Consider the following 27,194-nt stretch of genomic DNA (forward strand, 5'->3'; position numbering starts at 1 on the left):
TAATCCCAGCACTCAGGGAGGCAGAGGTAGCCAGATCTCTTTGAGTGTGAGGCAGCCTGGTCTACAGAGCAAATGACAGGCAGGCAGGGCTACATAGAGAAACTCTTGTCTTAAAAACAAACAATTTTAAAAATTAAAAAAAAAAAAAGGTTCACTGTTGAAGTAATTATTTAAAACAGCCGCTGGTCAAGCTGACCATCTAAGCTGCAGACCGTCTAAGCTGCAGTGGCTCTGCCTAGCTCAGCCGCTGTGTTCTGTGGCCAGAGGCCATGTGCGTGCCGCAGCGAGAAATGGCCAGCCAGAAACACCAGCTCTGTCATCCACAAGACGCCATCATGGGAGATGGCTCTGCCAATCTTCCATACTGTCTCTACAAGGCTGGGCATTGCCCAGACCATCCCACCATCCACGCGGCCCAATAGGAAGATGAGACTCTAATGCTTAAATTATCCAAAGGCTCTATATATTTGGTAATGATCAATAACAAGATGCCTATACAATCAGAGGTGTAACCCAACACCCAATGTAGATATACCACCTATCTTTGACTGCTACAGACAAGCGAACATCAGCCTCCATGTCCCCCCCTCATCTTGTCTCTCCCCTAGCTCCTCCTCTTCCTTCTCTTCTTCTTCTCCTTATTCCTTCTCTTCCTCTCTTTACTCCTCCCACCTTAGCTCCTCCTACAGTTCACCCTATCCCTATGATTCCAACATGTATTTCCTACTTAGAATGAGGAGAGTGTGGCCACCTTGGATAAAAAGTTTACTGAGTGAATTTTTGGCAGAGAAACTTTAATAAGAAAGCAGAGCTGGAGCCAGGTGTGGTGCACACGCCTTTTATCCCAGCACGTGGGAGGCAGACACAGGCAGATCTCTGTGAGTTTAAGGCTAGCATGGCCTATAGAACTGAGTTCCAGAACATCCAGGGCTACACAGAGAAACCCTGTCTCAAAAAAGAAAAAAAAAGTATAGCTGGGCTTAGCAATAAAGTCTTGTCTAGTATGCATAAAGCCCTGGGTTCAGTATCCAACCTGACAACAACAGAGAGGGCAGGGGGAGAGGGAGAGAGACAGAGAGGGAGAGGGAAAGAGGGAGAGGGAGGATATAATCATCTGTCTTTGTCCAGGTTTCTAATATGTGTGTGTTACTTTCCAAGATGCCCAGTGTGTTGTGGATATTTATGTCAACTACGACTGCGACTTAAATGCTGCTAACATTTTCGAGCGTCTAGTAAATGATCTATCCAAAATTGCTCAGGGAAGAAGTGGACACGAGCTGGGGATGACACCTCTACAGGTAAAATACCAGGGTGCATAGTTGTCTTTAAACGTCACTCATTTCAGTGACCATCATGGAATGCCGTCATGTGCTGTTACTAGGTCTGTGTCTACATCAGGGAACAAAAGACTCAGACATAGCTTCTGATGACTTGAAAGAGGTGATGTGTTATAGAGAGGACATTGCCTGTGTTAGGGGATCGCCCCCACTAGTGTGCCCTAGACAAGCAGTTCTTGGTCCCTGAGTGCCATGTGCAGAGTCTTGGCATCTGGGCTTTTCCCTGGAGGAAGGCCAGAGCTGTCCTTAGACCACAGGAGGATTTGTGCTGCCTAAAGCCTTGTGAGTCTAAAGAGAGGCTTTGTTTTTGGTTTTGTTTAAGATCAGTTGGAACTTTTGCTCATTTTTAAAAATCTAACAAATTCTGTTTATGTGGCTGGGGAGGTACTAGCCTGTCATCCAGCTCAGGATGCAGGAGGTGCATAACTTTCAAGCAGGCCTAGCCTATATATTGAGACCCTATCAAAAAATAAAACCCCTCTTTAATAAAAATTAGTGTTCTTATTTATCTGTAGTATCCCTTAAAATGAAATACATTTATCAGTGTTTGGGGTATATGTCCTGTCCAGAATCACTCATGTGCCAAATAATTTTTTTTTCAGAATCAAAGGTAAGAAGAATTTGTTATTTAAAATATTTTCAGATTTTGTTTACTTGATGGTATTTTATCCCACAAGTAGTGAATGGAGTTATCTGTCTTCCCTTCTTTCCCTTTCTGAAGTCCTCCTGTAGCACACTCTGCTTGTTCTTTAAGGCGGGGCGTCTCACTGAACCTCGGGCTCTTATTTCCTTGGCTAGGCAGGAAGCCAGCATCTCCATCATGCCCCTCATAAAGCCATGGTTACAGGCACGAGCTGGTCGCCCAGCTTGTTAATGGTGCTGAGGTCCAAATCTGGGTCTCATGATTGTACAGCTGATACTCTTAATTACTGAGGCATCTGCTAGCCCTAAACTCTTTTTGAAAATTCAGTTAATGGGGCCGGGGACATAGCTGTTGGAGAAGTGCTTGTGTTGAAGTCATGAAGATCTGAGATTGATCCCCAGAGCTTATATACTAAGCTGAGCATGATGCCAGGTAGTTGGAGCCCCAGTGTCCTGGGGAGATGGAAACAGGCAGATCCCTGAGTTTGCTGACCAGCTACTCCACCTTATTTCATGAGCTTCAGGCCCATGAGAGGCTCCAAGGAGGTGAATGGCAGTTTTGAGAATGGTACTCAAATTGTCCTCTGGCATTCATAGATGTGCACACATGTACATTCAGACATGCACACGGGGAGTTTTTAAAAGATACAGGAAGTCACACAGGTCACACTGGACTCACACCATTAGGGATATCTAGGCTTTTTGATGGTCTGTTAACACATGTAGGCATAATAGTCCCCTGGGTTTGTCTGCGTACTGAATGTTAGTGATTTCCTGGAAGCCTTACACGATTGCTCAAGAGCCTCAGAATGGCCATGGTTAAGTATGTAAAGGCCCTGTACTTTTCACTTTGAACCTCTAGGAGCTCAGTCTGAGGAAAAAAGGCCTGGAGTGTCTGGTGTCCATTCTCAAGTGTATGGTGGAATGGAGCAAGGACCTGTATGTGAATCCCAACCACCAGGCCACCCTGGGTGAGTGACTGTGCCAGACAGCTGTATGTCCTAAAAGCCTGCCATTACTGTAAAGCCTGTGCTCTTCAATACATGTGGAATGTTGAGGAGTTTAATTTATCTTCCTGTAGCTGTGATACGATTCTCTGACAAAAGCACGCAAGGTGGGGCATTTGTTGTTGTTTTGTTTTATTTTTCAAGACAGGGTCTCTCTGTGTAGCCCTAGCTGGCCTTGAACTCACAGATATCCATCTACCTTTGCCTCCCTCCCGAGTGCTGGGATTAAAGGCATGTGCCACCACCACCTGGCTAAGTTGTTTTATTTTTTATAGTATCAAAGATTGAACCTAGAACCTCATGTATGCTAGTAAAGTGATTTACCACTGAGCTGCTCACCCAAAGGATTTAGTTATTTCATTTATTATTATTATAAATATTATTTTATGTATTTGGGTGTTTTGCCCACCTTGGGGGCCAGAAAAGGTGGTCAGATTCCCTGAAACTGCAGTTACAGAAAGTTAGAGGCTACCATGTAAGTCCTAGGAATTGAACCCAGGTCCTCTGCAAGAGAAACTAGTGCTCTTAATTACTGAGCCATCTCTCCAGTACACATTTCATTTATTTTTAGGGATTTATTTTTGTTCTTTGTGTATCTATATGCTGTGTGTGTGTGTGTGTGTGTGTGTGTGTGTGTGTGTGTGTGTGTTGACTAATGAGGCCACACCCCTTGAACTGGAGTAGGTTGCTTAATATAGGCCTCAAACCTGGGCCTCTAGAAGAGCAGAGAGTGCTCTTAACTAAGCCAGCTCTCCAGTCCTATATATTTTTTAATTTATTTATTTATTCTGTATATATATCTGTGTATAAGTATATGCACATAAACGTAGGTTCCCATGACAGACAGAAAAGGGCGTCAGTACCTAGAGCTAGAGCTTCATGAAAGAAGACATTGCAAGCCTCCCTCTCTGTGCCATGACCTGGCCCTGCTGGGCTTCTATTTCTGACCTCATTCTTGCTACCACCCTGAGTCGGGTCTGGTTCAGAATTTGGCTGGATCTTCCTGGTCTCGTACATTCGTTTGTCCATGCTTTGCATAAACGCCACACTCCTTGAGCTATGTAGAGTTGTGGAAGTTTGGATTTTGGTAAGGCAAGTCCTTCTGCTTGTTTAAGAGGCCTTGTTTTTGCATTTTCTTTACTTGAGATTTTAGAATTCCTTTGAGTTCTGTGTAAAACGAATTTCCGAGTGAGGCTGCGAAATGTGTTGAAGTGATAGTCTTGGCCCCCGTGCCCCTCGGGTGCAAGCCTGCTGCTGTGGTAGATGGGAAGCAGGGCAACAAGCCAGAGCTTGCTCAGCAACAGCTGCTCCATCTGCTTAGTTGGTTTTGTTTGCTTTTATGTCACTGCAGGTCAGGAGAGGCTCCCAGATCAGGAAATGGGGGACGGAAAAGGCCTTGACATGGCAAGACGGTGCAGCGTGACATCAGTGGAGTCCACAGTGTCCTCGGGGACCCAGACAGCCATTCAGGATGACCCAGAGCAGTTTGAGGTCATCAAACAACAGAAGGAAATCATTGAGCATGGCATTGAGCTGTGAGTGTGGCTGCGGTGCTGGGCCGTCTCGGGGCCTTGGCCAGAGCTCCTCCTTCTCTAGCACCAGAGGCTGACTCCAGGTCAAATACCTGTGCAGGGCCTGCTGACCACCAGGCAGGGAAGAGCATGGGAGTGCTTGAGGGAAAGAGGGATGCTCTGGATGAAGAAGCCTTTGTGTAACTCAGCAGGCCTTGATTTCCTGTTCTGATACAAAAACACTGTAGAAAACAACCAGGCATAGTGGTTTCGGCTTGTAATTCTAGCCCTTAGGAGGCTGAGGCAGGAGGATGGCCTTGAGTTCAAAGCTAGATTGGGCTACATTGTAAACTCTGAGAAAACAAAGCCACCAAAAAATAAAACAGGCTGGAGAGATGGCTCATTGGTTAAGAGCACTGGTGGTTCTTCCAGAGGTCCTCTCCTTAGGCTCAGTGTTCAGCACACAACCATCTGTAACTCTCACCCCAGAGGGTTTGATGCCCTCTTCTGGCCTCTGAGGGTTACTACATGCATATAGCTTGCAGACATACATGTAGGCAGGACACCTATACACAAAAATAACAATAAATAAAATCTTGAAGAAAGTAAAGACAAAACAAACAAACAGAAAGCACCTGCTGCCTGGAACATGTCTGCGCCCAGGGAAGCTCAGTGCTCACCCTGTTTGCTTTACACTGGGTAGGTTTTTCTCAGCCACTTGTAATTTGTAGCCGACATCATATTTTGACATACATGTTTGAGACTTAAGTGTTCTGCACGCCACCATGATACCATCATTGTGGTGGGTGCTCAGTCCTTGCTTCCCCCTAGTGTTTCATGCGCCTCAGCACCTCATCTTTTGTGCTACATTTGAGAAACGAGCAGGCACCGTATCTTAACAGTTGAAGCAAAGCACTCAGGCTTTGAATGGAAGTGCTGAGCCATGTTCCTGTCTCACCATCCTTGGGGTGAAGGGTTTCCCCCAGAACAACTGAAGGAACACTTTTTGCTGAGTTCACTGCAAAGAGAACAGTGAGCAATGATTGAGCTTTGACTACATGAACTGAGCCTCACCTCTCCCCTGCCCAAAGTCACTGCCGGCTTCCTGTTCTAAGGCGTGAGCTGGGCCTCCCTCCCTGGCTCATCCCTGATAGCACACTGATCCACTGTCTGTTTTCAGTCCTCTGTCACTATGGTGAAGCGCTCTTCTCTTTGAGTGCTCTCTGTTCATTTTAATCCCTCAAGCATGGGACATTATTCTTCCTCCAGGAGGCCTCCAAAGCCACTTTGGCTGAACAAGTCTCATTTTTCTGTCCTTACCCATTGTGTCTTCATGGCCCTGGCCTATCTGTGTATCCCTTTCCCATGCAGGAGCTAGCAAATGTCGAACTTACCCATTAGGTAGTTCTGCCTCTCCTTACTAGAAAGCATGAAGTAAATATCTAGGACTAAGCTGTATATTTAACACAGGATGGAAACGTCAGCATGGTTGTTTGAGGCTGTTACGATGGCTCCTGGTCATGTCTGATCCACCTGTCATTTCAGATGACTGTGGCAGTATCATCTGTCATCAAACATGCTAGAGGAAAGGAGGAGGTCAGAAAGAACACACCCCTGTCTGACTCATGGGTCCCCTTACTTGGGGTTAGAGAGATAGCTCAGTGGTTAAGAGCACTGGCTGCTCTACCAGAGGACTGGAGTTTAATTCCTAGTACCCATTTAGCAGCTTACAACTGCCTCTGACTCCAGGTCCTGGGGATGTAACAGATACACATTTACATGTGTGTCAAAACACTAATGTACATAAAATAAAAACAAAATTAATAAAAAGAAATTTCCTTACTTGCTGCTGTCTCACCGGTGGTTTGAACTTTGTATTACCACCGTCCTGTATCCCAGGTGGCTCTGTGTCCAGCTCAGTGCCCACGATTCAGTGCACATGGGTGACAGGTAGCTAAGTCGGCAGTTGGAGGTACTGTACTGTGGTCTCAGAACTTGGGAGTCTTCAAGAGGAGGGGATTTCCTTGGGTTCAAGGCCAGCCTGTATAATATAGTGAGGACCATGTCTCAACAAAATACAAGGCCAAGTGTAGTGACGGACAACTCTATCCAAGCACTCCAGAGGCAGAGGCAGGTAGATTTCTGTGAATTGAAGCCAGCCTAGGCTGCAAAATGAGACCCTGTCTCAAGAAAACCTAAAACAAAGCCACAACAGGGCTGGTGAGATGGCTCAGTGGGTAAAGGTGCTTGCTGCCAACCTTGGTGATTACAGGTTCTAGAGAATCAAATCCTGCAGTGGTCCTCTGATCTCCATACTTGATCACATGTGTACACATGTAAATAAATAATGGATTAGTGGGACAAACTTGATGGTAGAATTTGGTGAAGCTATGGAACTCTTGACTTACTGCTAACTCATGTTCAAGGTGCTCTATAGCCGTTTTCCTCAGATGCTAGTTTTCTCCTCCAGATTTTTAAGTAAGCCAATTGTGTTCTGTCTCCTTTTGATATAGCTTCAATAAGAAGCCCAAACGGGGAATCCAGTTTCTCCAAGAGCAAGGCATGCTGGGAGCAGCTGTAGAAGACATTGCCCAATTTCTGCACCAGGAGGAGAGGCTGGATTCTGTAAGTCGGGGCTTGGTATGGCATGTTACCCTGTGGGCTGATGTTGCATCTCACTGGCTTACACCTCCAGAGTGCCTGGCCCTGAGTGCACACTGCTCTGCACCCCGGCTCCTGCGGCCTCACTGTCCTTTGCTACTGGACAGAATCCCTTGATGAGGATGCACTCAGCTTCGGGGGACAATATCAGAGTCCAAAGTGGTTGAGGAATTACTAGAAGCTGTTCTCTGGCTGAGTGTGTTTATTGTCCCTCCATATGTAAGCTTCAGTTTTTTTCTCCTTCTCTTCCTCTCTCTCTGACAGGCTGCCCTGTATATGGAAGCAGGGCCAATCTTTCCCTGCTTCCAAGCAGTCAGCTGCTGTGGGCACTTAGGGCCTTTGTCTTTCAGCCACTGCCAACCTCATTCACCCCATCAGTGGGTTTTTTATTTTATTTTTTCTGTGGGCCATATTTGGCAGTTTTTAGATGTGAGTGTGTGTTTCTGTTTTAGACCCAGGTTGGCGAGTTTCTGGGAGACAGCACGAGGTTTAACAAGGAGGTGATGTATGCCTATGTGGACCAACTGGACTTCTGTGAAAAAGAGTTCGTCTCAGCCCTGAGGACATTCCTGGAGGGCTTCCGCCTGCCTGGGGAAGCACAGAAGATTGACCGGCTAATGGAGAAGTTTGCTGCACGATACATAGAATGTAACCAAGGGTGAGCACTGTGGCAGCTGCTGCTTCCTCTTTGCGGACGCTTATCTTGACTTGAGGTTCAGGTTTAGTTCTTGCAATTCTGCTAAGACACTAATATGTCTGTTCACTATGTGTCAGGCTCTGCTAAGCAGTATCCCACATGAGATTTTGCAGCAACCTTATTTGTGTGCCCATACTACAAACAAGGAGGTTGGAGACCAGAGAAGTTAAGTAACTTGTCTACGGTCTCATGGCTGGCTGGGCATGCCAACACTGAAGGGGTAGAAGCAGGAGAGGTAAGAGGTAGAGACAGGCCTGAACTACCTTGTCTTAACTAACAAAAACAAGGCCTGGGGTATAGTTCAGTGGTAGAGCACTTGCCCTGGATGCATAAGGCCTTGGATTCAACCGCTATCATGGGGTACAGCAGGAATAGACAAAGAGTGGTACTTCTTCTCTAACTGGAACAGCCAGCGTGGAGCGGAATGCCTAGTTTTCTTTCATTACATGCTGATACATAAACTACAGAAGTGGCCACGTAGCTTAATAAAACCTTCCAAGTACAATTACCTGGTTTTATCTTGTGTTTTTAAATTTTATTTTTCTTATTATTGTACATGTGTGTGTCTGATGAAGTAGAAGAACGTGAGCCATGACATGGGTGTAGAGGTTAAAGGACACCTGTGGAACCAGTTTGATCCTTCCACTTTGCTGTGATTTCTGGGAATTGAACTCAGGCCATCGAGGCAAATGCCTTTACCTGCAGAGCCATCTCGCCAGCCCTAGTCTTGGTTGCTTAATAGTCAGTTGCTGTTTTCATAGGAAATAGAGAAGGTTTGCCCTACCTGCGGTGAGGAGTGGAAACAGTCCACGTGGAATGCATGACACCCAGCAGAAGTGCGGACTGACTGGGGAGGAGGAGAAGGAGCTGAGAGCAGAACACTCTGTGCATTCATCATGCTGAGTCAGTGCAGGCCTGTTACAGTGTTACAGGAGGGAAACTGAGGCTGAGAGCAGAACACACTGTGCATTCATCATGCTGAGTCAGTGCAGGCCTGTTACGGTGTTACAGGAGGGAAACTGAGGCTCTGAAAGGGTTAGCATCCCAATTTGAAATTAATCAACTAAGAAGTAGCCAAGACAAGATGTCTGAGGCGTCATGGGCCTCCCTCTGGATAGGCAGCTGTGAGTGTCTGAACACACTGAGCATACTGGGGAACTGCTCCAGGAACAGTCCATGACAGTTCTGTCCCAGGTCAATTCCATTGTCAGATTAATCAGTCCCAACCCTCCCACTGTGTGGCCAGGAGAGGCAACCTCTGGTCATTGGAACCTAACAGATGTGACTGCTTGACAAGAAGATGTGATGGCTTGTTGCTCACTTTAAGTGTGCCCTCCGTGGACCTGGAGACCGTGCTCATTGCCCTAGTCAGTGGATTCAGGTCCTATCAGCTCTCCCTTTGCTGTATTTCCTGGGATTTCTCTCTCCTGGTGAGGCAGTTTGTACAGACGAATTTCCAGGTTCAGTTCACACATAATGTAGCTTAGTGTCTACTTTCCTTACCTAAAACAAAAATGTTGGAAAGCATATGCTTTAAAACAGTATAAACATTTCTCCTTGTATTTCTCTGTTAAGTACTACAGTGGATAATAGAAACAGTGAATAACTAATAACCAAAAAGAAACTTATGTAGTGCCTCATTGCCAGATTGAGGCTCTCCAGTGGCCCCAGAGGCCCCTGGCATATAAAGAGTAAGAGTTGTTCATCCCAGTGTGAGCCGTAGCAGACTTGGTACCTTTGAGAACGTCTCTTGGCATCCTGTGCTCGTTTGCCTGTCCTCTTGGCCCAGGATGCTCCTTAAGTCCTTTTTTAAAACATCTGAAGCCGCTCGACCCAGAGAAGCCCAAGCTCCGATGCATGGGCTCCCTTTGTGGCTGGATTGTTAACTCCTGTTTGGTGGTAATTCTTGTTTAGAAGAGACTGTCTGGCTTCATCATACAGTTCAGCAGGCCTGCTCTCAGTAGCCTGTGTCCCCACTAGTGCCATCCCCACTAGTGCCACTCTCTGTAGTTGTGTTTCTTATCTGGGTTCTTTGCTTGCAGGCAAACCCTGTTCGCTAGTGCTGACACTGCGTATGTCCTGGCATATTCCATCATTATGCTAACTACAGACTTGCACAGTCCTCAGGTAAATACCCCACAATTTATATAGATTGTAGCCACAGACATGGCTGAATTTGTTGGGGCATTTCAGTATTTTAAAAAATGTTTTTCTTTTCTTCTTTTTAAATTTCAGGTAAAGAATAAAATGACAAAAGAGCAGTATATTAAAATGAACCGGGGCATCAATGATAGTAAAGACCTGCCTGAGGAGTATCTGTCCAGTATCTACGAAGAGATAGAAGGCAAGAAGATTGCTATGAAGGAGACAAAGGAGCACACAATTGCAACGAAATCCACCAAGCAGAGTAAGGCCGGCCTGCCGCATACCTGCCCAGCAGCACTGACGTCCGTCATTAAAGTATAATGACACCATTTTCCTTTCCTTCCTTCTTACATCCCCTCCAGTGCCTCTCCCTCACTCCCTCTCAGATTCATGGCCTCTTTTTCTTTAAATTGTTATTGTTACATATACACACAGATAAAAACACACAGATGTATAAACATGCCTGCTGAGGCTGTTTAGTGTTGCTTGTAAGTACACGATTTCAGAGCTGACCCCTCAGCCCTGGGGAGACTAGTTCTCTCCAGAGCAATCCTCAGTTGCTTGTAGGTCTTTGTCTAGGGGGCGGGCTCACCTCTGTCTTTGAGTACATCAGAAAGTATGATTAAGTATGCTGCTGGTGATAAATTTAATTTGAATATCTAGATATCTGAATAGTAATATGATTAATTAATTATTATGATTATATGGTTTCTTCATAATGTGATGCATGCTAGATTTGTAATTAATAACAAGAAAGAATTTAAAATATGTAATCTAAGAGCTATACTATCTTTGTCAAAATTGTCCTTCCCCCAAACTTTAACTCAGATGATTGTGTCTGTTGTGGCTGGGACTCTTAATGAGCCCCTGTGTGCTGTCAGTCTCTGAGAAGCTCAGGCGCAGTGCTGAACACAGGATCTATAGGCTCACTCCTTGGGCCAAGCCCAAGCTATTACTTACCCCAAGAGGAGGCCCTCCTAACCGTTCTGCTTCATCACCCCTATCTGTAAAATGGTAATATTTGTAGCAGGTTCACAAGCTAATTGGGGAATGTGTGAGTTAGTTAGGCTTTTGAGGCAGTCCCTGGCACAGGGCAGACACTCTGTATGTGTCTTGTCTCCTTGCAGATGTGGCTAGTGAAAAGCAGAGGCGGCTGCTGTACAACGTGGAAATGGAGCAGATGGCTAAGACAGCCAAAGCTCTGATGGAGGCCGTGAGCCACGCCAAAGCTCCGTTCACCAGTGCCACACACTTGGACCATGTCCGGCCAATGTTCAAAGTGAGTGTCCTAGGAAGTTAGCGTGTCGCCAAGCCTGATTCTGCAGTTGACCTGATATAAAGTGTAGGGCAGATCTCAGTGGGAGAGAATGGAGAGGAAAGACCAGGGACTGGCTTCTGCAGGTGCCAGCTCAGTCATGGATAGCCTCTGCTGTCTGGCTGTCTGGCTGTCTGGCTGTCTGGGTTTGAATCTTGGCTTTGCTGCTGTGTCAGCATGTGACCTTGGTCAGGTAGTTCTCTCTCTGTTCATTTTCTGTCACTGGGGATGAGGATAGAGTGCTCATAGTTTGATGGAGATGGAATGAGTTAATTGTTGAGGGGATGATGCTCTGAGAGGGCCGTTTTGTTTTTACAGTGACTTTTATGTGCGTGCACAGCGTAGAATGTAGGGGTGAGGCGGCAGCCTATAGGAATGAGCGCTCTTCCTTTACCATGTGGGCCCCAGGGTTGACATCAGGAAGTGCCTTTACTCACTGGTCTCTCCCAGCCTACAAGGCCAGTTTTGGGGTGACAGCTCACCTTATTGGCTTCAAAGTAAGATGAAGTGCAAGAAAAGACATACTCTGAACACTTATAAATGTTTAGCAAAGACACACACACACACACACACGCACACGTAAATAAGGACTATAATTTTAAACTGGGGTGTGTGTTTGCATTTGCCCCAGTCTGCCTGTGGAGGTCAGAGGTCAACATGCTGCAGTCAGTTCTGCTTCCACATTGGGGACTCCCGAGACTGAATTTGTGTTGTCTGGCGTGACAGACGAGTCTTTACCCACTGATATATTCTCCAACATCCTTTTTCTCTGTTTTCATTTCCTTTTGTTTGCTTTTTTTTTTTTTTTTTTTTTTTTTTTTTTTTTTTGAGATGGGGCCTCATTATGTGGCTTTGACTGTCCTGGAACTGTTATGTAGACCAGGCTGGCCTCTGACTCACAGAGACCCACTTTGTTTTACTGATTAAAGGCAGCTCACTCACGTGCTTAACCTACATGCCAGCTTCTGGTTGTCTCCGGCTGTGTAAGAACTGATTCAACAGGGCTGGTGAGATGCTCAGTTCTCAGTGCACTGGCTGCTCTTGCAGAGGGCCAGAGTCTGTTCTAGCAACCATCTACAGCTCCTGTGTCACGGGAAGATGATGCTGTTTTCTTCCTCAGTGGTCACCAGGCACTAACAGGACAGACATACATGTAAACAAAATATACATGCATAAAATAAATCTTAGAACACCTGATTCTCAATCCCTGTATACATTCCTCGGAAAGAGACCATCTTTGAGTTACTAGTGATGTATGCTGTAGGTGCAAATGTTAACTGCCCATTTAGTAACTAGTACATTTATAGTGACCATAGTGTATAAGAACTGGTTTATACTGTGACTGACATAGATCGGTCAGGCTGTAGTAGACTTGACATCTTGGCTTTTCCTGTAATGGACGTGGTACACTCTGAGTGCTCTTTGCCATGCTGAAATTGTGGGTGTTATTGAAACTTTTCCTTGGCAGCTGGTGTGGACGCCGCTGCTGGCAGCCTATAGCATTGGCCTGCAGAACTGTGACGACACGGAGGTGGCCTCCCTGTGTTTGGAAGGCATCAGGTGTGCAGTCCGCATTGCCTGCATCTTTGGAATGCAGGTAGGTAGAAGTGAATGTGTGTGTCTTTAGATTGTTAAAGCTTTGAAACTACCAGGAATTTCCAGTTGACCAAGTGTTTCGGCAAACCACTTATTCATTCCCACTGAGAAACAACCCATGGCTTTGGGCTAACAATGGCTTCAATGGGGAGAATACTGGGGTCCAGATTAAAACTGACTTAACAAAGACAAAAGAGCCTCTTTGTCCACCTGTCACATTGGCCTGCCCTGATGTTTATGTGTCTGGCTGAGGCCATAGCTCCCTACAAAAGTGTGTGGTGTGATCAGCTGGCTGAAGCCCTCCATTTGTCCTCAGCATTTCCACAGTGGCTGCTGCTTTGTGTAAGCCATTGTTTCTATGATTTCCCTGTCTCCTAGCCTGCTCTGGAAAAGCAGATGGTTGAATACAGCATTGATGTTTCTATAAACCTTGTTTGAATCCTGAAACATTAAACAAATCAGTGCAGTCTTTGAGCTGTTTTGCAGTCACAAGGCTGGTTCTTCCTACTCCTTGCTTCTAAGTCAGTGAGAATCTGCCATGGATTTGTTCAGAAAACTTCAGTCTTCTGTCCCCATCCATCTTTCTTTTGATGGTTCTGAAGGTTCTGAAGCTGGGTTTCAAAGTCTACTTATCTCTTCATTTATACCCCTTACAGGACTGCTGTAAATGTTAGTGCTTATTCCATAGCCTTGGCATCCAGCAGAGACACTGATTGGAACATGGGAGAGATGGATAATGTATGGTTAAGGTCACTGCAGAGAGCTAGTTCTCAAGTGTAGTTGTGCACAGCGAGCCTCAGGCGGTCCAGTGGTGGAAGCATGCCAGCATGGGATAGCTGGATCCTGGTGCATCAAAAGCCTACTGTGTGCATTTGGAAATAGCAGTAAAGCTCCGTGCACCAGCCCACCATATGAGTGGCCACATTGTGGGTGGAGTCACAGCGCTCCTTGGGCTTCTCTTTCAGCTGGAACGAGATGCTTATGTTCAGGCCCTTGCTCGCTTTTCCCTGCTGACAGCCAGCTCCAGCATCACAGAAATGAAGCAGAAAAACATTGACACCATAAAGACACTCATCACTGTGGCTCACACCGATGGCAACTACCTTGGCAACTCCTGGCATGAGGTAAGCATCTCTGTCTTTGCTCAAGATGACTCTAGGCCTCTGATTTTTTTTTTTTTTTTTTTTTAATCTCCTGCTCACTTGGATGGTTGGTAAAGTGAAGCCTTCCTTTACCTCATGAATCTGAAAGTTACCCATGAAAACAGAGTTCATGCCCTTTCTACACTGATGGCAGAGAATAAATCACTAAACACATGGCCCAGTGACAGGCAGCAGTGAACACAACGTGGAGTGGTGTTGGAGAGAATGCTCAGGAGGTTTTAAGAGAATCATCTTGGTAAGGGGCACACGTCTGCTCACAGCTGAAGGAATGAGCAGGGGAAGTAGCATTCCAGAAAGAAAGAACAGAAATGCACAGACCCCGGGCCAAGTGAGAGATGGCACAGAAAAGTGTAGAAGCCAGGGAGGCCATGTGCAGTCTGAGGAACAGAGTTGGGGAGCAGGAACTGAGTCTGGGCACACAGGCTGAGTGGCCTGGGAAAGAGAGCCCTGCTCCAGTCGGTGTCTTTCTTTGTTGAGCACTCAGTGAAGTTTGCAGTTACACATGTAATTCTGTATGTGTGGAACCCAGCTTACCAGTTCTCCTATCTATTGTTCACATTTGTTTGTTTGCTTGTTTGAGACAGTTTCTCTGTGTATCTCTAGCTTTCCTGGAACTCTGTAGAGCAGGCTGTCCTCGAACTGAGCGATCCATCTGCCTGCCTCTGCCTCTCGAGTGCTAAGATTAAAGGTGTGTGCCACCACTACCTGGCTCAAGTTTTATTCTTAGAGTAAAAATTTGTGTGTTCCAGGACACAGTGACTGACAGAAGACTGTATTATCCTCTGGCCGTGAAGCAAGGCTTCACTTCTGGCACCTTCTCTTTCGTAGATCTTGAAATGCATCAGCCAGCTGGAGCTTGCTCAGCTGATAGGAACTGGAGTGAAGACTCGCTACCTTTCTGGCTCTGGACGGGAAAGAGAAGGGAGCCTGAAGGGCCACAGTCTGGCAGGAGAAGAATTCATGGGTCTTGGCCTCGGTAAGATACCAGCCCCAGCTGGCCAGCACAGAATCACAAGTTAACAGTAATGAAGCTCTTCTTGTCACAGCAGGACTGTCTGTGAATTCCATGGGCTTACTGCTTCAGCTGTCTTGTTGTGATTGAGTAAACGCATGTGTTTTCCCAGTGGTGGTTCCTGTTCCTTCTCCACGCAGGGCCATGCTAAGGTTCCCTGCAGTAGGGCCTTCACTGTCCTGCCTGTCTCTACTGTGGTCTCAGAGTAATAGTTGTTCCCATCTCTGCTGTGAGCTGAAGGACTCTGGTCCATGTTGTAAGGATAATAATAGTCCATGTGGCAAGCAGATGTGCCAGGCCACAGTCTGAGCACCCAGTTTCTATATTTGAGCTCATTTGATTCTCACAATGATCCAATGAGATGAGGACTGCTACCTGCCCATTGTATAAACTCAGAAAACTGAAGCATGGGAAAAATGATGTGACAGAGTCAGGTGGCAGGGAGGTAGCCTAGGCTGCTGGGTGCAGTACAGTGGAGCAGCCAGTGCAGCTACTGCAGTTCAAGTTCTGGGGACACAGGCAGTGACAGCACCTGCTTCTTGTGTGCCCTGGACGATGACTGCAGTGAAATCCTGCACAGCCCACCAGTGCCCAGCAGAAGAGCTACTGTTTTCTAGGCGTCCTGGGCTACTCACTTGCCTTGAGTTTGTTTCCTAAGCACTGGGATTGCCCACAGGCAGGAGAGTCTGCAGTAAGGATCTATGGTAATCCCAGAGTGTAAATTCCTTACTGTCTGCAGTGGAGCTGAGTCTGTTCTTGCTTCTGTTTTACTTGCTTCCTGGTTCTCATTCATGGCCTTTGTATGTGCCTGAGGCCAAGGGCGCTTCCCATTGTTTGTGTGCTTTTCTTTTCTTTTTGAAACAAAGTTTCCTGTAGCCCAAGCTGGCCTCAGACTTACTATGTAGCAGAGGCTGGCCTTAAGCTTCTGATCCTTATGCTTCTGTCTCTGGTATGCTAGGAATATAAGTGTGCACCACTGTGCTCAGCCTGGGTACTTTGTTCTGAACACCGGGTGGTGCCTGGAGTCCTCCTGATAGTCCTCCTGATTTTGTGTTATGTTTTAGGTAATTTGGTGAGTGGTGGTGTGGACAAAAGACAGATGGCCAGCTTCCAGGAGTCTGTTGGTGAAACCAGCTCCCAGAGTGTGGTGGTCGCAGTTGACAGGTGATGGTTTTGTTCTCCAGTGATGCTCCACTGCTTGTGCCTAACATCGCGTGTTAGCTTCCGGGTGTGGTGGTCTCTAATCTGTGTAACTGTTTATGTTTCCTCTCTGCCTTTTCTGAGTACTTGAGAAATTTCAATTTTCTCTCCTAGAATTTTTACTGGCTCTACCAGACTGGATGGAAATGCAATAGGTATGTATCTTGACTTTTGTGCCAACAATATATGCCTCCCATTTAATTGTGTGAATGTCACTAACTGGGCTTCCCATGTGTTGCTGTCTCTCTCCTGTAGTTGACTTTGTCCGGTGGCTGTGTGCTGTGTCCATGGATGAGCTGGCTTCTCCCCACCATCCTCGAATGTTCAGCCTGCAGAAGATTGTGGAGATATCATACTACAACATGAACCGGATCCGGTTGCAGTGGTCTCGGATATGGCATGTCATTGGAGATCACTTCAATAAGGTAACTGTCTGCATCTAAAGACCACTTTAGCAGCCACTGAAGGAAATCAGGTGCTAAGTTCATGAAGGATGTAATGGGAAGCGTTGGCCCCATCCGGGGAGTTTGTCATTCATTCATTTTTCCCTGTGAAATCATGGACAGTTTGATAGGAGCAAGGTTGTGCTTATATTTGGATAGGAGTCATGTGGAATGAATTAAAAGTCCAGTGGTGGCCTGGAGAGATGGGTAAGAGCACTGACTGCTCTTCCAGAGCTCCTGAGTTCAATTCCCAACAACCACATGGTGGCTCACAACCATCTGTAATGGGGTCTGATGCCCTCTTCTGGTGTGTCTGAAGACATCAACAGTGTACTCACATACATAAAACAAATTAAAATAAAATAAATACTATATTAACTCATATCCATGGCTGGGACTATAGCTCAATTGATAGAGAGTGCTTGTCTACCATGCGCAGAGCCCTGAGTTCAGTCCCCAGGACTGCATACATAGGACATGGTGCTGTATGCCTGTGATCCAGCACGGAACTAATGGCCATAAGTAGCTATGGAGCAAACTCTAGGCCAGCCTGGATATATGACCCCTCCCCTTTTCTTTTTCTTTTCTCTCTTTCTTTCTCTCTCTCTCTCTCACTCTCTCTCTCTCACTCTCTCTCTCTCACTCTCTCTCTCTCTCTCTTTCTTTCTTTCTTTTTTCCTCTTTCTTTTTTTAAAGGTCTTTAAGGCAGTTTCACTATATCTCTACTGTCCTGGATCTCGTTATGTAGATCAGGTTGACTTGAAACCCACAGAAGATCCTCCTGCCTCTCTCTCTCAAGTGTGGAGGGAGATTAAGGGCATGTACCACCCTGCACCACCATGCACAGCCATGCACATATTATTGCTCCTCTGATTTAAAAATAACCCATATCCAGTAAGGCTAACATCACAAATGTTACTGTAGTAGCTGGACACCTGCTGGGGCTTGGTGGCATGGGGAGCCGTATGGTCCTTCCTACAACCCACTGTGAAGTCATGCTCACACACTGTTGGGCATCAGAATTCCTTACACACAGGCTCCCATTGCTACTGTTAAAACTGTCACTTGTTTGTAAGTCAGAGACAAGCCAGGAGGCATCCAGGACAGCCATTCTAAATCAGTTAGCTGCTGGCATAGGCCAGTGTGACTATACTTCTCTACTCAAAGTTTCATTCTGTTGAGAGGGCTGGAGCCGTGACTCAGTCTCAAGTTCCTGTCATGCAAGCATGAGCACCTGTGTTTGATCCAAGAACCCACAGACAGGCTCGACTAGGCAGGGCACATCTGTGACCTCAGGTAGTGGCAGACATAAGCTCCTTAGAGCTCACTGGCCAGCTGATGTAACCAATCAGTGGGCTCAGGATTAGTGAGCAACCCTGGCTCAGACAATAAGGTGGAAAACAGCAGAGGAACACATCCAACTTCAACCTCTCCCCTCCACATGCATATACTACATACATACCCAAAATAACAAATACCTAAAAGGAAAGAAAGAACAAGCACATGCTGCCATGTGGTGCACACATGTAATCCCAGCCAAGGAAGGAGGCAAGAGGCTGGCTGCTCTGTCATTGTGACACTTGCACAACAATAGACAGGTCTTAGCCAAGAAGTAGCATTTTCTGTATCTAGATGTGCGTCCAGCAGAGATTGCAGGGGCTGCCTGCCTTTGCTGTCCCGCTGAACCTACTTTTCGCTTCCTGTCCTGCCAGGTCGGCTGTAACCCCAATGAAGATGTGGCCATCTTTGCTGTTGACTCACTGCGGCAACTCTCCATGAAGTTTCTGGAGAAGGGAGAATTAGCCAACTTCCGGTTTCAGAAGGATTTTCTGAGGCCATTTGAACATATTATGAAGAAAAACAGGTAGTGCACATCATTGTGAAGGGCCTGGGTCTCACTCCCTGTCGGTGTCTTAAGTCTCTCTCACCACTAACCACATGATGACTTCTCTTCTGTCTTCTTGGTGGTAGTGTTGAACAAATGGATAAAAACTCCTTTTATCAATGAATAGTTCAAAGAATTGGGATTATCTTTGCCCCTGCTTAGAATGTCTGAAGGTCTGTTCTCATCCCCAGCATGTATCTCCCCACATACACACACAGATACACAGACATATATGTGTGTACTTGCATAAGAAAATATGTATGTATATATATATATATATATATATATATATATATATATACACACACACACACACATCTCCAAGAAATTTGAAAAATCTGTGTAGAAAACAACCAGAAATCCTGTTTTATGAAGTTTCAAAGTCAGCCCTTCTTTGCTGCCAGTCACATTTTTACTTTGTGGGCTTTCTCTTTGCCTTCTCCGAGTGGCTGCCATGTGGTCAGTGAACACCGGCCTGTGCAGCCTGCTTCTTCCCGTTTGTGAGATACCAGGGTTTGCCCATGACTGTGTGGCTTCCTAGCTTTGCCGGCATGCATGCGCATCCGTCACAAGTATTCAGACACTATGTGTCTAAACTTGCTGCAATGGCAGGGACTGAACCATTCATCCTAGCATCACGTACTAGTAAATGTAAAATACTGTATCTCCAATCCTTGTTGTGTGTTTAGCATGAACATAGACCTTGTTTCAAAGATTTGGTAGCATGGTGAGTCACTGACTGAAATGTGGGCAAGGCACAAAAGCCAACAGAGTGGCTTCAGCCACAGGCAGTATATTGTTGAGCAAGAAGTCAGAGATACCTAGCCCCAGCTCTGGCTCCACAGCCCAAATCCTTATAAACCCAGATCCCTCCATTCCCTGATTCTGTGTGACATTGAGTAGCACTTTCTTCTTAACCTTATGGCTGCAGGGTGGTCACTCTGATTCCAGAGTGGGATAGGAGAGCTGAGCTAAGCGAGTATACATTATGATGTGCTTTCAAACATAGTTTTCTAACGTGATGAGAGGTCAGAGTGTCTCTATCTTCCCACCCTCCCACCTCTCGCCAGGTCCCCTACCATCCGGGACATGGTGATCCGATGCATCGCCCAGATGGTGAGCTCCCAGGCAGCCAACATCCGCTCGGGCTGGAAGAACATCTTTGCTGTGTTCCACCAGGCCGCCTCTGACCACGATGGGAACATTGTGGAGCTGGCCTTCCAAACCACAGGCCATATCGTCTGTAAGTGTCTCAGTTTCACCTGGCTGACATCTCACTTGAAGTCTAGCAGGTGACCTCTTCTTAGTTGTCCATCTTACTATTGTGGGGACTTCCTTGCTCAAGTTCTGCCATGATGAGATAAACATGCTGGCATGGTTGAAAGCACTTGGCATGTGTTCATCTTTACAACAGTCTAGAGAATGAGATACAGTCAGTTCTCAATCCTAGCAAGTCTCATGTCTGGTCCACAAGGTGGACCTGACCCCCACCGCTCTCCCTCTGCTTTTGTGGTCTTTTGAGAACACAAGAGTATGTAGAAGAGCAAAACCCCAAGTCACTAAGATGCGCTCTGAGCTGAGATAGACGAAGGCGGCTCTCCCCTCACGGCATGCAGAGGTCCTTCTGCAGTCTGCCACGTGCCACAGTTTTCACCTTCTCATGCTTTCTGTTGGTGATTTCACTTTGAAATTGGTCCAGAGCATGATGCTGAGCCTAGAGTATGTATTGATGTGTCTTGTACAGAAAGACAAGCTTGCTGTAGGCAGGAGTTGCAATGCTATTGACTGTTGGTTTAGTGCTGATGTTTTAACAGTACCTGTTAGACAAGGCGTCAAGAACAAGGGGGGCTGGAGAGATGGCTCAGCAGTTAAGAGCACTGACTGTTCTTCCAGAGGTCCTGAGTTCAATTCCCAGCAACCACATGGTGGCTCACAACCATCTGTAATGATATCTGATGCCCTCTGCTGGTGTGGTGTGTCTGAAGAGAATATATATAATACATATATAATACATATATATATATATATATATATATATATATATATATATATATATATTCTTTAAAAAAAAAAAACACAGACAAGTTCTTGGTCACTGGTTAATGAGTAAGACAGGGTCATGGGAAGCTTCTGTTTCCCCTGGGAGCAGACGTTTAGTATTCCATAGTTGTGTTCATGGACATTGTAAACAGAACTACTGAGACTTTGTTTCCTCCATTTTATCAGAGGAAATGGAGGCACAGCGGCAATATGTGAGCTATGAGAAGCCTTCTCTTCTCAGCAGCCCTGCTGTGACTGGATTCTCGAAGGCAGTTGTCCCTGATGTCCGTTTCCAAACCTTGCTGCCTTTGTCTCCCCAGCCACCATCTTCCAGCACCACTTTCCTGCAGCCATCGACTCCTTCCAGGATGCTGTGAAGTGCTTGTCTGAGTTTGCCTGCAACGCAGCTTTCCCTGACACCAGCATGGAGGCTATCCGGCTCATCCGCTTCTGTGGGAAATATGTCTCAGAGAGGCCTCGGGTGTGTCTCCCTTTCTTGCTTCTATGGGCAGTCCAGAAAGTCATGGGGCCAAAACTACTGACAGAGCCCTTCCCATTGGCGCTGCATGTGCATGCCTCAAACTTAAGGCAATCCTTCTGCCTCAGTCTGCTGAGTGCTGGGATTCCAGGCATTTACCATTACACCTGGCAGTTCTTCATACTGAGCTTTTCTCCACAAACTAAAAGGTGTCAGTATCCTAGCTGTCATGTTTAAGCAGAAAGGTTAAGAAGCTAGATGTTCCTTATGAAGGAAAGGAAACAGTCGGACTTTGGTGACATGATGAAGAGTGTTTGCTGCCTTTCAGAGGACCTGAGTTTGATCCCAGCACCACCCACATTATATAGCTCTCAGCTGCCTATAACTCTAGCTCCAGGATCAGACAGCTTCTGGTCTCTGCAAGCTCATATACTCAGTGCACACTGCAAGCTCATACTCAGTGCACACTCCCATCGACATAATGTTAAACATAGAAACAAGGAGTGGAGGTGCACACCTTTAATGTCAGCACTCAGGAGGCAGAGACAGGTGGATCTCTGAGAATTTGAGATCAGCCTGGTCTAAAGAATGAATTCCAGGACAGCCAGAGTTATATAATGAGACCTTTTCTCAAAAACAAAGAAGAAAGTCTCCCTTGTAAGAAATGACATTTGGGGCTGGTGAAATGGCTCAGCGGTTAAGAGCACTGACTGTTCTTCCAGAGGTCCTGAGTTCAATTCCCAGCAACCACATGGTGGCTCACAGCCATCTGTAATAGCATCTGATGCCATCTTCTGAGATGTCTGAAAGACAGCGACAGTATACTCACATACATAAAATAAATAAATAAATCTTTTTAAAAAGACATTTGCCTCACTGTGACACACTGAGAAATTACAGTTCCAAATTGCATCTATGGATTGGGCATGGAGCTTTGTGACAGCTTTGCATGCAACAACCACCCTCTCTAAAAGAGAAAAAGGAAAAAATAGAGAAAGAAAAAGCAAAGCAAGGAAGAAGACGCCTTCTGTTTGCTTCTGAAGGTGCTGGGTTTTTCTTATAGGTCTCATCTTTCTAATTTGTAAACAGTTTAGGAAGGCTGCAAATCATTGAAATGATGAACAGACATCCTGGTTGCCAGGGGCCTTGCACCACGCTGTAGAGAGCTTGGGGGGGTAGGGCAGCTACATGATGGACAGCCACTTAGGTGTCAGTGCCTTTGCCCCAGGCAGCTTGTCAGTAAAATGGGCACATAGCAAGCACTCTGTGACTAGAAGCTACTGCTACTGAGTGCTGTATTGCAGTAGTTACTGGAAACACATGGAATTCTGGATACCTGGTCAGCAGCCTTTGATTGTGACCATGTTTCTTAATGTAACACTCTCTGCCCCAGGGCTCTTGTGAGCTGCCTCACTCTGGTCTGTAGGTTCATGGGGATGACTCCTTCAGTGGGCAGGGGAATGTCTCTCTCTGTCTCTGGAATTGACCTTCTATATTGCTGAAGAGAGAGTTTGGGGAAAAGATTGGAGCCTCAGTCTTTGTGTGGCTGCTTTTCTGCCTCCTGCTTGCTTAGGCTATATCTGAGACATGATTTTCATTTCAGGTACTGCAAGAGTACACTAGTGATGACATGAATGTGGCTCCGGGTGACAGGGTCTGGGTCAGAGGCTGGTTTCCCATCCTGTTTGAGCTCTCCTGCATCATTAACAGATGCAAGTTAGATGTTCGCACAAGGTAACTGGATCTCCAGGGCAGCTGGACACTGGTCGATGTTACTAAAATGAGTCACTTCTTGCCCCATCCCCAGGCTCATACCTCCCCACCCTCACTCCCCAGGTTCACACCTCCCCACTCTCACCCCTTGCTTCTCACCCCTTCTCAGTTTGACATTTTCTTCCTCACCTGCTGTCCTTTATTTTTCCTCCAGAGGACTCACAGTCATGTTTGAAATCATGAAGAGCTATGGCCACACCTTTGCAAAGCACTGGTGGCAGGACCTGTTCAGAATTGTGTTTCGAATTTTTGACAACATGAAACTCCCTGAGCAACAGTCGGAGGTGGGTAATGTCTCCAGTATGGCCTGTGAGTGGATGTCATGTCTACAGCATTGTCTGTGAGTGGATGCCATGTCTATAGCATTGTCTGCGAATGGATTTCATGTCTCCAGCATGGCCTGTGAGTGGATGTCATGTCTACAGCATTGTCTGCGAATGGATTTCATGTCTCCAGCATGGCCTGTGAGTGGATGTCATGTCTCCAGCATTGTCTGTGAGTGGATGTCATGTCTACAGCATTGTCTGTGAGTGGATGTCATGTCTACAGCATTGTCTGTGAGTGGATGTCATGTCTCAGCATTGTCTGTGAGTGGATGTCATGTCTACAGCATTGTCTGTGAGTGGATGTCATGTCTCAGCATTGTCTGTGAGTGGATGTCATGTCTACAGCATTGTCTGTGAGTGGATGTCATGTCTCAGCATTGTCTGTGAGTGGATGTCATGTCTACAGCATTGTCTGTGAGTGGATGTTATGTCTATAGCATTGTCTGTGAGTGGATGCCATGTCTATAGCATTGTCTGCGAATGGATTTCATGTCTCCAGCATGGCCTGTGAGTGGATGTCATGTCTACAGCATTGTCTGCGAATGGATTTCATGTCTCCAGCATGGCCTGTGAGTGGATGTCATGTCTCCAGCATTGTCTGTGAGTGGATGTCATGTCTACAGCATTGTCTGTGAGTGGATGTCATGTCTACAGCATTGTCTGTGAGTGGATGTCATGTCTCAGCATTGTCTGTGAGTGGATGTCATGTCTACAGCATTGTCTGTGAGTGGATGTTATGTCTATAGCATTGTCTGTGAGTGGATGCCATGTCTATAGCATTGTCTGCGAATGGATTTCATGTCTCCAGCATGGCCTGTGAGTGGATGTCATGTCTACAGCATTGTCTGCGAATGGATTTCATGTCTCCAGCATGGCCTGTGAGTGGATGTCATGTCTCCAGCATTGTCTGTGAGTGGATGTTATGTCTATAGCATTGTCTGGGAGTGGATGTCATGTCTACAGCATTGTCTGTGAGTGGATGTCATGTCTACAGCATTGTCTGTGAGTGGATGTTATGTCTATAGCATTGTCTGTGAGTGGATGTCATGTCTACAGCATTGTCTGTGAGTGGATGTCATGTCTACAGCATTGTCTGTGAGTGGATGTCATGTCTATAGCATTGTCTGTGAGTGGATGTCATGTCTATAGCATTGTCTGTGAGTGGATGTCATATCTATAGCATTGTCTGTGAGTGGATGTCATGTCTCCAGCATGGCCTGTGAGTGGATGTCATGTCTCCAGCATGGCCTGTGAATGGATGTTATGTCTCCAGCATTGTCTGTGAATGGATGTCATGTCTATAGCATTGTCTGTGAGTGGATGTCATGTTTACAGCATTGTCTGTGAGTGGATGTCATGTCTCCAGCATGGCCTGTGAGTGGATGTCATGTCTACAGCATTGTCTGTGAGTGGATGTCATGTCTATAGCATTGTCTGTGAGTGGATGTCATGTCTATAGCATGGCCTGTGAGCGGATGTCATGTCTACAGTGTGGCCTGGGAGTGGATGTCATGTCTATAGCATTGTCTGTGAGTGGATGTCCTGTCTACAGCATGGCCTGTGAGTGAATGTCATGTATACAGCATTGTCTGTGATTGGATGTGATAGGCCTAAGGCCTAGCTGTTCTCCTTCTTGGGGTTGTGTTGCCAGATAGCAGGGGTTTGAAACACACAACTATTTAAGGTGCTTCTACAAGTGGACAGAAGCACTGTCCTAGACCAGTGTAAGCTAGTTCTGGGAGATCCTTTTCTGGGAAAAGGGAGAGGAAGTACTTCATGGTTTTCCCTCCTGGCCCTGAACACTGCCTGCAACTCTGCAGGCTCGTGACTACTCCTCTTCTGTGTTCCACACTCTGACCTGGTCCCATGGGACTCACAGTGGAGGGTCAGCAATAGCAGAAACACACGGATAAAACAAGCACAGCCCCTCCTCTTTTCTTTTTTTCTTTTTTGGCTTTTTAAGACAGAATTTCTCTGTGTAGCCCTGGCTGACCTGGAACTTAAGTTTGTAGACCAGGCTGTCCTTGAACTCATAGATATCCACCTGCCTCTGCCTCCTGAGTGCTGAAATTTCAGGTGTGTGCCACTACCACCTGACTGGTCCTTTGTTAAATTATTATTTCAGGAACATCATTTCCTCCTCACGTCAGCATAAAAATAACATGTACTGATGAACTATTCTGGACACAGAGTTAAATCCTTTATTACCTAGAAACAAAGCTACCACTGGGTTGTGTTTTCCTGCTCCAACAGTTGATACAGTTGAGGTCATAGTGTAGAAATTTGTCTTGTTCTTTAATGTTAGAGTAAATTTTTCCTCATCATAAAGTAGGTAAATCTTCATTTCAGAAAAATGTTTAGCTAGCATGCAGGAAGCTACCTCCTGGTACATCGTGGAATCCAGCTCCAGGGTTTTGTTTCTGTAACACCCAACCCCGGCACTGGCTTTTTACATAGATTCTAGGAAATAAAATCAGTCCTCATACTTGCTGGGCAAGGATTTTCCCCGGCTACACTGCCACCTCAGCTCTGAAGTGATGCTTCTTAAAATCACTTGCTCTTGGGTTCTCATCTCTTGGGGACAAGAAGGCTGGAGACCTTCCTTCTGCACTCATGTCCATACACCAGGCTGCTTGCATGCCTGTCAGCAAAGTGTGGGGAATCCTGTTTCTCCACACCACTGCAGCCCTTTACACTTTAATTACGTCAGTGTTCTGCACATGCAGCGGCTCTTCCTGGCCACCTAGGTCACATGTGTCCTGCCACTGCTGATGACCACATTCTGTCTAGTGTGACCTGGCTTTTTGTCTGGTGTCATGGCCTTTTCCCAGTTGCTTCCTCTTCTTTTTGTTTGTTGAGGGGCTGGATTTGGTTGGTTTTGTTTGTTTGTTGGTTGGTTTATTAGTGTGTTTGTTTTTTGAAACAGGATCTCATCCTCTAGCATGGATGAGCCTAGAGGTCACTTTTTCATTGGTATCTTTATTTTCTTTTTAATTTAGGTTTTTTTTGTGGAGGAGGGGTATTGGAGGCAGTGCTGTTGAAACAGGGTTTTTGGTTTGGTTTGGTTTGGTTTTTTTTCTTTGTAACAGCCCTGGCTATCCTAGAACTCAATATGTAGATCAGGCTAGCCTCAAACTCCCAAAAATCTGCCTGCTTCTGCCTCCCAGATACTAGTATTAAAGATGTGCACCACTGATATCCAGCTTAAAATTTTTCTCACACAATATATTTTGATTGTGTTTTTCCCCTCCTCTAACTGTTCCCACATTCTCCTGTGTACCCGACTTCGTTCTTCTCTTTGTCTTAAAAAATACACACACACACACACACACACACACTCCGAGTATGACTCCCATACTCGGTGTCACTCCATTGAGGAAAGCAGATTTCCCCTTTACTGGCAGCTGTCAGTTGCAAATGTCTTCTTGGTCAGGGGTTGGGCCCTGCTGGCCAGCACGTGTGCGGTCTTTACTTCAGCTCTTAAGTTACCAGGGTTTCAGTTTTGTTTCCTTCTGACTTTTACTTTGAGAATCCTGTTTAGTGACACTTCCCTTTTCTATGACTGTGTAAATGTGTGTGTGTGTGTATGTGCGCGTGCGTTCATGAATGTGCACACACACATAGGCCAGGATAAGGTGTTGGTGACCTCTTCTTTCATATTCCACTATTACTTTGAGTCAGGGTCTCCTGGTGAATGTGAGGCTCCCACTTTCTCCACTTGGCACGCACAGTGCTGAATTGCCTTCAGCCCTTCCCACAGACGTGGAGTAATGGTGGCTGGGATGGCAAGCTTGTTACCAGGGTATGGGATCGGAACTCCAGCTCTTATGAGTGCCTGCACGTGCTCTGCTGAGCCGTCTCTCCAGCCTGTATGAAGTTGTTCTCATTTTCCCGTATTATTTTAAGGGACAGTTGAGTATTTGTGGAGTGTATCACACTATGTAGTTTTCAGAGTGGACATCT

At 46.1% G+C, this 27,194-nt stretch overlaps 1 protein-coding gene across 4 annotated transcripts in view; it reads left to right on the forward strand.

Moving 5' to 3' along the window:
* Arfgef2 (ARF guanine nucleotide exchange factor 2) overlaps positions 1-27,194 on the forward strand; it is an 81,848-nt gene that overhangs the window by 39,766 nt on the left and 14,888 nt on the right. For all 4 annotated transcript variants that reach the window (XM_034494264.2, XM_076930262.1, XM_076930263.1 and 1 more), the window contains 19 exons: positions 1,159-1,298; positions 2,842-2,950; positions 4,338-4,521; positions 7,011-7,122; positions 7,611-7,816; positions 9,898-9,982; positions 10,091-10,262; positions 11,128-11,279; positions 12,784-12,912; positions 13,877-14,035; positions 14,903-15,050; positions 16,151-16,250; positions 16,401-16,441; positions 16,542-16,711; positions 18,442-18,593; positions 19,685-19,857; positions 20,975-21,135; positions 22,736-22,866; positions 23,060-23,189. In XM_034494264.2, coding sequence (XP_034350155.1) covers positions 1,159-1,298; positions 2,842-2,950; positions 4,338-4,521; positions 7,011-7,122; positions 7,611-7,816; positions 9,898-9,982; positions 10,091-10,262; positions 11,128-11,279; positions 12,784-12,912; positions 13,877-14,035; positions 14,903-15,050; positions 16,151-16,250; positions 16,401-16,441; positions 16,542-16,711; positions 18,442-18,593; positions 19,685-19,857; positions 20,975-21,135; positions 22,736-22,866; positions 23,060-23,189 — 2,654 coding nt within the window. The remainder of the gene's footprint in view (positions 1-1,158; positions 1,299-2,841; positions 2,951-4,337; positions 4,522-7,010; positions 7,123-7,610; positions 7,817-9,897; positions 9,983-10,090; positions 10,263-11,127; positions 11,280-12,783; positions 12,913-13,876; positions 14,036-14,902; positions 15,051-16,150; positions 16,251-16,400; positions 16,442-16,541; positions 16,712-18,441; positions 18,594-19,684; positions 19,858-20,974; positions 21,136-22,735; positions 22,867-23,059; positions 23,190-27,194) is intronic.

The sequence above is a fragment of the Arvicanthis niloticus genome, chromosome 2, assembly GCF_011762505.2.
Source record: "Arvicanthis niloticus isolate mArvNil1 chromosome 2, mArvNil1.pat.X, whole genome shotgun sequence".
In the NCBI taxonomy this organism is placed as follows: Eukaryota; Metazoa; Chordata; class Mammalia; order Rodentia; family Muridae; genus Arvicanthis; species Arvicanthis niloticus.